At 46.5% G+C, this 10,187-nt stretch overlaps 1 protein-coding gene across 1 annotated transcript; it reads right to left on the reverse strand.

Annotated features, from left to right (window-relative positions):
- Nucleotides 1-823: 823 nt before the first annotated feature.
- MLLT1 (myeloid/lymphoid or mixed-lineage leukemia (trithorax homolog, Drosophila); translocated to, 1) lies at nt 824-9,676 on the reverse strand (the record flags this gene model as incomplete). Its single annotated transcript, XM_009871128.1, has 7 exons — nt 824-952; nt 1,478-1,549; nt 2,904-2,975; nt 3,192-3,291; nt 4,549-4,660; nt 5,469-5,556; nt 9,131-9,676. Coding segments are annotated over 7 exons (1,119 nt in total), but the record flags the coding sequence as incomplete, so codon positions are not given.
- Between the last annotated feature and the right edge of the window lie 511 nt (nt 9,677-10,187).

A 10,187-nucleotide genomic window follows, 5' to 3' on the forward strand; every position in this document is an offset into this window, starting at 1 on the left:
CATACATATATATAATATATATATATAAAATATACAGCTTACAGTTTCGTAGTCCTATTACAGTTAAAGCAGACTGAAAGGAGTGAGACTTTGTTTAGGAGCTCGGATCAACAAACAAGACATCTCAAAACCCCAGCAGGAGACAGCAGATTCTAGAGGCCTCTTCCAAGAGCACGACCTGTCTCTGCAGGGAGCTGCAGGGCCCGTGTGTGGAGCGACGCCCCGCAGGAGCCGGGAGCCGAGTTGCAAGTGATTAAAACTGGAATCCATCCCCTTTCCTCCGTGTCAGACCAGCAGGATCCCCAGGAAGCTGCCTCGGCCATCGGTCTCTGGGCCAGCTTTGTAAAAGCCAATCTAACTGACGCGGCGGGAACGCTTCTGCACGGAGCTGGAGGAAACGGGACACGCTAGAGCTCCCTGCAGGCGGGCTGAGCCTGAGATTTGGTGAAGAAAACATCGTCCACGCTTCTTCAGATCTCAGAGACGCCTGAAAACGTGCTCTTAAAAAACCCCACATAGTTCCTCGACGGGAAACCCAAAAGGTCATGCTGTGCAGCTAAGTGCAGCACGTCTTTTGCTCTACTCGGGACCCGCGCCCAAGCGTACTTACGAAGCCGGGGAGGACAGACTCAGCAATATGGGTGCTCGTTTGAAGCCTACAAGAAAGTGCAGCTGGCTGTGCATTCATAGAGCATGGCTGTTCTCTAAGGCAGTGCTTCGGGTGAATCAAGAGAATAAGAAGGCCTAGTTCCATGGGTTCGTTTCCTGGTACCAATAAACGGGATTTCTGGTTTCAAAAGCAGCCTGCTTCCAGGGCCGAGCGTCATGTCGCCACCGCTTCCAAGTAGCTCTGCAGCTTACGGACGGTCGTCTCATCCAAGGAGAAGAGGTCAAAGTCAAAGGTTGTGTTGGTAACGTTAAAATGCCCGGTTTCCTCAATGAGATTTACAATCTGTACGGAAAGGAGACAAGCGAGGATGTGTACAGAGCCCCCATAAAGGTTAAGCACAGCAGAAAGGCCGGCGGTTACAGAACAATCCCACCCGGTTCCTTCCTCATCCCTTCGGAATAGCTGCAGAGACGAGAATGTCTCGCAACGTGAAGGGAACCCTCTCCCCAAAAAGGACACCGGCTCTTCCCGCATGCCTGAGTAGCTCCGCCTGGAAAGTGATGTGGGCACATTTCTTTCCTTTTAAATCAGACCGAGAGAGCCCAGCTTTGGGACTCACTACCAGGATGGCAAAGGGAAGATGCACGATCTTTGCCAACGAAGCCAGGGCATGCACATCTGATTTTTAGTTCGGTTTGTTGTTTTGGTTTTTTCTCTAAATATCTTTGCTTGCAAAGCGACCAGACTCTCTCATGAAGGAGAGAGGCAAGTGAAAGGTCAAGCATTGCAGGGGGCCGGCTGAGACCCTTGGACACGGAGATGACCAGAGTACGACAGCTTGCCAGAAAGCTGACAAATGACCTGTACCTGCTGTAGCACATTGCGCTCTCGTAGTGCCATTAGTCGCCTGTGAAGCTCCACTAATTCATCAGTGTAGGCCTGTAAAGGAGGCATGAACAGAAACAGTGACACACGTGGCACGTTTGGATGACTGCCAAAGTGACTTTCCTCAGCGAGGGTCGGAGGACGTGCTCCTATCCCCAGTTTTTCCGTACGTTTTTTACTGCCTCCTCTCCCCTTACCAAGTACTGGGAGACTAAAGACTTCACGTAAATCTGGATGGTCTGAAGACCATCAGGGGGACTATTTAACGACACCATTAAACAAACACCTGCAACCAGCTTTAAGAAGTGGTCATAAACCCTGAGCTCAGAGGACCCCAAAAACGGCGAGCTCTTCCTCAGCCGGTTGTACTAATCAAGTGCCCACTACCTGAAAACAGCCGCAGCGGCGACCAACGCCCCAGCGACCTGCTGACCACTGCTTTGTGGTCAGGTAAGGAAAAATTCTTCGGCTGCGCTGCATTCCCAGGTAGTTTTACACACGCTGCAGCAGGAAACGCAGGATGCTACGCTCACTGGCAGCTTTTATCAAACCTGCGACAGCTGCAAAAGGTGACGGTGTTTCAGGCACTCTCTTCGAGTGTCCCCTTCCATCTGTATTAAGTGGTCTCATACAAAGTACTACTGCCCACAAACCTTGTCCCAGATAAGGCGCCTGGGCTGTGGTTACCAGCAGATGATTTTGAAGCTGGCAGGACACTCAGCTGCAAGTGTCTCCAACATTACACCTGACGTGACTATTAAGCTGGGCTGTATTCTCCTGTTGAAAAAGCGTTAACCCACACGAGTGAGAGCTGCAGACTGACTCTCTGGTTACTGTAGGGGCCTCAGGGATTGGACTACGGAAAAGGATTAAGCTCCCATTTGATTGATTTCTTAAAAAAATCGCAGTGGGAGAACTTTCTGGACAACTTCAGGTTTGGCTATTTGCTTGCGAGTTAGCCGTGCTTTAGGAGCATCTACCCTGCTCTGCTTTCCCTGGAGGCAGGAGAGAAGGGAATTTCATTGACCAAAGGTTTCATCTTAAGCAGAGTATCAAATGATCTTTAATTTGTACGATCAAAGACAGATGAAAACGGCCTTTTCATTAAAGGCACTCGCTGCTGCAGCACCAGCCACACCGTTGGTTCAGACAAAGGGCAAACAAATAAACCAATTTTAACATTTTGCACATGGAAGTGACTTGGGGGTTCCATCTATTTCACGTACACAACTTCTGCAGTGCTGCTCTCCAAACTTTGTCCTTTCAACATCTGTTTTTCATTACACTCAAGCTTTTAACCTGCTGAGATAGAGCAACATGAACAGGCTCGACTGATTCAAATAGCTTTCTACCCAGAAATATTAGTGAGCATCCAACGGTGCGATGACACACAAAGTCTCAAACATACCTTGTCATACGTTCCCTTCTTCAGAATCTTCTCTGGCTTGTTACAAGACTCTGGGCTTTTTCTTCCAGATGCCTGAGAGTTAAATAAAGCAATATTAGGGACCAAAATTGGTTAGAGAACGTGGTGGTTTAATGGCTGGAAGAGCACAGAACAGAGAAAAGTTCCCTCTCTGACAAAGACAATGAAAATCTGGTGCAAATCAGAACTGACACCATCGACTGAACACAACGCAGGTACCCAGAGTGGTGGAAACCAGCATTTTACAGGCACGCCAGATGCAGTAAATACCTTATTATTTGCTGGTGGCAGTTTCTGGCCAGGAGGTGGCTCTCGACTTGGCAGACAGGAATCTGCACTGTTATCACTGTCGCTGTCACTAAGGCTCAGTCTGAAAGACAAGCAGCAGAGAATTAGCATCACCAGGCAAGAAAAACTTACTCGGCTGCCAGCTGAACTGCACAGAGCCCAGTGAAACTCTTCTATTTACTACAGACTACTAAATTTGCTGGGAGAAACACTTAGTCCGTCATTTCCAAGAAGCTCTTTTTTCCCAGCTGATGTTGCATTCGCCATCTTCCATCCCCCAGGCAGGCAGAGCGGGGAGTTTCAGTTTACACACGGCAGCGAGCAGTTCAGCTCTTTCACACACGAGTCCCCTCACAACTAAGTAAGTATCACCTGGTTTTTGCAACCAGCAATTTGGGGATTCACTGATGACCTGCACGAGAGGCTTACCAACACCTCCACTGAGAACACAGGCAAAAACCCCAAACATTTTGCATTTCTGTTGTGACCTTTGAGATTTCCTATTTATTCTCATTCTTCTTTTGGCCCTACAGATGTATTACAGCAGGTATCCTACTTCTGATGAGCCTGAAAAACTGTTTATTACCTACACTCTAAAGGTCTACAAAATATCCTTTAAAGTCTCTCCACTCCAGTTCATAATGACAGAGTGCAACAACAATTTTATTATTTTTTTTTGTGAAGGCAAACATAACTTGAAATTCGCAGCTGCTATCTGGGCCAAGCATTTGGTTTCAAATACCCAGCTTAAGACTCCAGGTTTTGGCTACAACAGCACATCCTGAGGGGAGAAGGATGAAACTCAACTATTTCCATTGACTAAAGCAGGAAACAGCTGTTAACCAACCGAGCCCCAGAGGAGCCAAGTCACCAACTGTCAGCACGAGTGATCGGCAAGGACTAAGCCTGCTCCGTCTTGTATCGGGCGCGCGCAGCGAGAAGAGCGCGTACACCGACAGCCTCCACAGCTCCTCTCTCATCTCTGCAGATCAAAGGTGTCGCGCACCATTCGGCTCGGCAGAGATCTGAAGACAACAATTAAGTGACTCTTTTGAGGGGCTCAGTCACTAACACCTGCCAGCTCAACACGTACCACTTCCCAGGGGCTGCTTCTCTTTGAGCTCCAGTGATCTCTCCTCATCCAACTGCCTTCTCACCCTCCTGTTTTCAGCAACTCTGCGTCCCCACCCCACACCGAGGCCTCCACACATCTGCCCTTCCTCTGCTTCTCTCACACGGCCCCATCCCTTTGATTCCTCCCTTCTGGGGAGGCACACAGAAATACCAAACATGAAGGGCAAAAAGACAACAAACACGGTTCTTCCCGATTTGTTACCACCTGGAATCCCGGCTGACTGCGTTGGCTTTGACGGCTGCCTCTTCTCCAGAGGAGCTGTCGTCGTCATCAGACTCCTCTGACTGCAGATCTTCCACCATGGAGCGCAGCGGGCCTGGGACCAGGGAGGAGAAAGCAATTCAACACAGGGACACGCGCAGCAGAACCCCAGTCGAGCTATCTCATCTAAACCGGGTGAGTTATTATTAAGATGGATCAGGATTTCTCACCGAGGCGTCCGTGGTATTTTCATTTTGCACAAAAAGACACTGAATCCCAGTCTCAGAATTTCAACAGAGTTCACGGACTTTACAACTGCCATAAAGCCACCCTTAGCCTCCCCCCAAAACCCTTCCGCTCTCTTCTGAAATGAAAACAAAAGGACGTGTTTTTCATCCATTTGGGGACTATTTTAAACGTCACTCAGGAGACCGTGTTTGTAGCAACACAGCATTTGCTAAAGCTCGAACATTTACTGTTGCCACAATAGATCTCTTTGGATTATCAGCGGAGGAATTTGAAAAAGCAGCTGTTATGCACTGGCAAAGTGATGAATGTCACATTTATAATTTTTAATAAACCATATATGAGATTGGAGGGAAATATTCTGGTGACATGAGAGATGAAGTGGAAGTAAACAGATTTACAAACTGAGGCAGCAACCCAAGTCAAAAGGGAAAGAACCAAACCCAGAGAGATTCCCGATTCATAAGTTAGCTGTCAAACCAAGAAAAATACTTGTTCATGATTACCCTACGACATTATTGCCTTTTCTTGCTGAAGCATCACAGCTTCAACACGTGACTGTGCACAAGAAACTGTATTAGCCGTATATTCGGTGCTGGGAAAACAGATCTAATTCTCATAAGCCTTTTAAGGTTGTGCCAGGAAGACTTTAACAACTTGTATTTCTTGCAACACACCTTGACTGTGGTTCTGAGACGGCTCGAAATCAGAGTCAGAGCTGGAGTCGGAGCTGGAGCTGGAGTTGGAAGGGCTGGACTGGACAGACTTAACCCCCCATAAAAGGGAAAAAAAAGAAAAAAAAAAATCTTAACCTTTCTAATCCAGAAAAGCAGCACAGAACACAAAGCACAGTGAGGCAGAAGCATCTGAGCACGCCACATCATACATCACTGAATGCAGTTCTTGGAAATACAAAAAAATACAAAAAAATGCAGGGCAGAGACTACATTTACAGAAACTTTGGCAGGTTGTAGCTCAGCACTCCTGGCCAGTAGCATCCGCAGCTCCCATCCAAACCCTTCATGCCACTAGTTTGAAATGGCCTCAAATGATCAAACACAGCATCTGAAAAACGTTCAAGTGAAAACACCTGGACTTTGAAATGCAAGGATATAACCTGGAACAGTTATTAAAGCCCTCTTAAAAAATGTATTTGTTGTAACCCACCAACATTCCCCCTGAACACCTTGTGCTGGTCATTAAACATAGATCCCTAGCCTATCCCAGCTGGCCCGCTTGACTCCAGAACCAGTTCTGATTTACTGCTACAACCTCAAAACAGTTGTTGGTGCACCAACTTGAGCAATCCCTGTGTACTGTGAAAACCCAACCGAAACCAGCTCCACCGCCGGCTGGTGTTCAGCTGGGGAGCACACTGTGCAGTACGAGTGAGTGAAAAGATGTAACTATGGCTGGTAAGAGCATCCAGAAACGAAGTTTCGGGGCTATGACTCTTTTAACCGAGAAGCAGAGGTTGCACAGCAAGCCCATGCTTGAGCTTGAAGGACCACGCGGTGGCAGTGAAGGCTCAATCAACTATTTCATCCCCGATGGCAGCAGCGACTGTTTCCGTATCTTAAAGGGGATTTTGTTACTCAGCAGGATCTAGCTGAAAGATTCTCCACGTACTGGAACATCATCTTGCTATTTTTAAAAGTAATTCCCTGGAAATTTCACATTTCAGTTTCATTGGGAATCCACCTAGTCCTTCCACTGCCAAATCTTGATGCTATGAAAAAATAAAATCACACATTCTCAATAAACTTAATAAATAAAGCATTAGTATTACAAAAACATTGTAAACAGGTAGAAAGAGGCACATCAGCAGCTTTGGGCAGTAATAAGTGAAAGCAGTGGCAGGACTGTCATCCCAGTATCACCCTTCCCTATGATTTATCACCTGAGTGTTGAGGAGAGTTTCATTTATTTAACTGTAAGAAGGGGAAAAACGTCAAAAAGGGGTATTACAACCCTTGTGAATTATTCTGTAGCAAAGGAGAATAATTCTACGCTTCCAATATCTGCTCTATTGGCCCACTGCAGCAGCCCTATTTGTTCAAAAAAATCACAAGACAAAAGTAGAGAGCAGTATTTTGAAGAGAAGGGAGCACAGGTCTCGTGTCTTACCCACAGGTTGAATCCTAACACCCTTCATCTCTGACCTTCTAGCAGCAGTTCCCTTAAAATGACTTAACAGGACCTAAAGCAGAAATCGCAAGTTTTATAGACCCCGTCCCTGCTTTTGCCATTAACCCTGTAGGGGCTATTTCAAGCGTTTCGGAGGCTGGACATGCTCTGCGTGCTCAGGCTGCAGCTACTGTCACCCTGATACGACAAAAGCACACGCCTACGATGGAAAAAAGCAACCCTGCCCGCACGTCGCAGCCTCTCCCTTTTGTCAGCGCCAGCATTTAGGCAGCCAAGCATGAGGCCAGTTCAGGGAATTGGACTTGATGGGGGAAGGAAAAAAAAAAAAGTAAAAAAAAAAAGAAAAGTACCACTAACTTTGAGCAGGAGCTGAAATGGAAGGAGAAACTCCTCCAGCCCGTTGCAAAGTCACACGAGCTCTCGTGCCAGCAGCACACATGAGAGCAAGGCTGTTCCTTTCAACAGCAGCCTGCAAAGATGTCATCTCAAAGCAATCGCGGAGCTGCAGCCTCCGAGCATGTTGCACAACCCCTTGGCTGCAGCAGCAAAGCTGATTTAAGAGTTTCCGGGCCCCGGTCCACCTCCAGCTGCTCCTTCGCTTTAGTGATGTGGCTTTACCACACAGATCCACCAGCAGCTGCACCAGCACAAACCACGGAGCAGCAAAACGGCAGCGCTGGGAGCGAAAAGAACCCCCCCGGGGTGGAAAAGGAACTCGGTCAGCCCTCCCTGCCGCTGCCAATGCATTATGCAGCTCTACCCTCGGCCTTCAAGTTCCACAGAAACCCAGGCCCATCTGACTGGCAGCTGCCACAGTTTCCCCTCCATCACACCGAGTATTCCTGGGCCAGCGCTCAAAATACCTCTGTCAGGCATCCAACAGACACAAGAGCTGGTGCAGAGGAGGACAGGGAAGCTCAGAGCGCGCTGGGGGCACGACAGGACGGCAGCAGACGCCGGGGACCCACAGGCCCAGTCTGCGGTTTCGGGGAACAGCCTGATCGGCGCTCTCGGCTTACAGTCCTGGGGAAGAGGGCCTGACACCTCAGAAATACCGAAGTACAGGACACTCAAGATTTCAGTGACCAGAAGGCTGCAGCCGGGGCCGTGGGTCTGGTACAGAAACGATGGCTTCTGCACACCGAGGCACTTCAAGTGGAGAGGAGCTGCCTGTTCTGAATGCACAAGCTACACATTGAACCAGTCGGGGGAGAGGGGGAGAAGAATAAAAAGAAAAAAAGGCTTTGCAGAGTAGAAGTACTTTGCCAAAAAAAAAAAAAAAAAAAAAAAGAAAGAAAAAACCTTTCTGAAATAAATACATCTGTATCATTACTGTATCAGCGTGCTGATTAAATCATAATATGGATTGTCCCTAGATGATTCATTCTAGTAAAATAAATCTTCCTAAAAGTGGCCAGAAGGATGCAGCTCAAATTCACGTGACATTACCCTGTGAATCCCATCAGAATTTACAGTTTCTTTACTGCAAGTACAAAATATACAAGTGAAGAGTAGCGAGAGTATGGATTAAATTGCTGTCTTTTCCTTCCTTTTTTTTTGTGTCTTCTTTTGGAAAACAATTTTAGAAGACAGAGGACAAGGAATGTTCTTAGTTGTAAATATTTTTTTCCTTTTTAGACAGCTTTTAAAAATAGTAGTACAATAACATAATTTGTTTTATGTTTTACAACACAACTTATTTAGGTTTAGTGGCATGTGGTTGTACTTTGAGCTCTAGCCAATAGCGCATTTCTTTACAGGCTATGTCAGGAACAGGTTTTTTTATTTACATTTTAATGCTGTTCATTTTCAGAAACAAAACTGAAATTATTTCCTCCTTTTCTGAATAAAGATCACGTTCAAAACCATTATGTTGTCATCAGCGGGCAGAAAGTGTATCTATGCCTACAATACTCTAGCTCTGCAAATGTCACTGCAAGAGAGGACCGTAACCTTAAATTCAACTTTTAGATAACTCTGTCTGCAGATAAATCGAAACAGAACTGCGTATCTGCAGTAGGGGGTAAAACAGGTACCATGAATGATGAATACCGACAGGATTTTCTAAGAAGAGGGTTTTTTATTTGAGATGCAACCCAGCCAAAGCCTTTGCCAATGTGGTTCTCTATCTTCCACGAGGGATTTAAACATGCTGCTTAAAAATCCTAGTAAAGGGCAAATCCCTGCTCACCTCTGACTTGAAAGAAGTTTCATCCTCTGAGTTCGACTCCTCCATTTCCACAGGCTTTTTGATCTCCTTGGCCTCGCTTTCAGATTTCACCTTTTCCACTTTGGCATTCATCTTCTCCTTGGTTTGTTTCTTCTCTGGATATGAGGAAGACGAGGTTCTGGGAGACGTCCCCAGGATATTCTTCACTCCTTTGGAGCTACTCTTTTTTTGTTTTTTGGCACTAGGCTTTGGTGACTCCACATTGGAGGGCCTCTTGCTGGAAGACTTTAACTCCGGCTGTGGCCCGCCCTTTGGAGAAGTGTTCTCCAGTTTGGTCTCCTTCACGGCCAGTTTTGGTTCCTTGAAAGCAGCTTTTGGAGGTGCCTTCTCCTCCTTAGGCAGTTTGTTCTCGGTCGGTTTTCTGGAGGAGTCCTTCAAAGGCTTGTTTTGTTCTCTTTCAAGGTCTTTGGAAGAGTTTTTGCTCTCCGAGTCTTTCCTTGGCCTCTCTCTGTGCTCCTTGGTTACTTTGTGCGGCTTCGATGCTTTGCTACTTTCCTTGCTTGCATCCTAAAACCCAGCAACAGAAACGTGCAAGCCAGGTATGAAACTGAAGCTCTGCACAAAATTATAAAGCACATTCTCATAAATCACACCAAAACATGTGTTTCATGTAGACATCCACCCACAGATGCCTAAGGTACTTAACTACCTCCGAGGTAAACATCTCCATTTCCCTGAAGCTGGACAGAAAATGACAGTAGGCATTTAAACATCTACATTAGGGCAGGATGAAACATGTCTTGCAAATGCCTGTTCCTTTCCACGGTCTATAAAAGGAGGTCTATAAATATCTATAGATGTTTCCTTCAGATTTGATCTGCGGGCTTAACATCTGAAGCCAGGTAAGAGGAAACTCACCCTCGCTGTGTTACGCAAAGTTACACTTCACACCACATCTTAGGGGGAAAAAACCCAGCAACTGTGGAGATTTTTTTTTTTTTTCAGCTTAAAACACATCCATGGTAAATGTAAGTTGTGTTTGCAGCTTAGCCCCCACCTAGACAAAAACACTGAATGT

This window comes from Apaloderma vittatum, unplaced genomic scaffold (genome assembly GCF_000703405.1).
Source record: "Apaloderma vittatum isolate BGI_N311 unplaced genomic scaffold, ASM70340v1 Scaffold41076, whole genome shotgun sequence".
Taxonomy (NCBI): Eukaryota; Metazoa; Chordata; class Aves; order Trogoniformes; family Trogonidae; genus Apaloderma; species Apaloderma vittatum.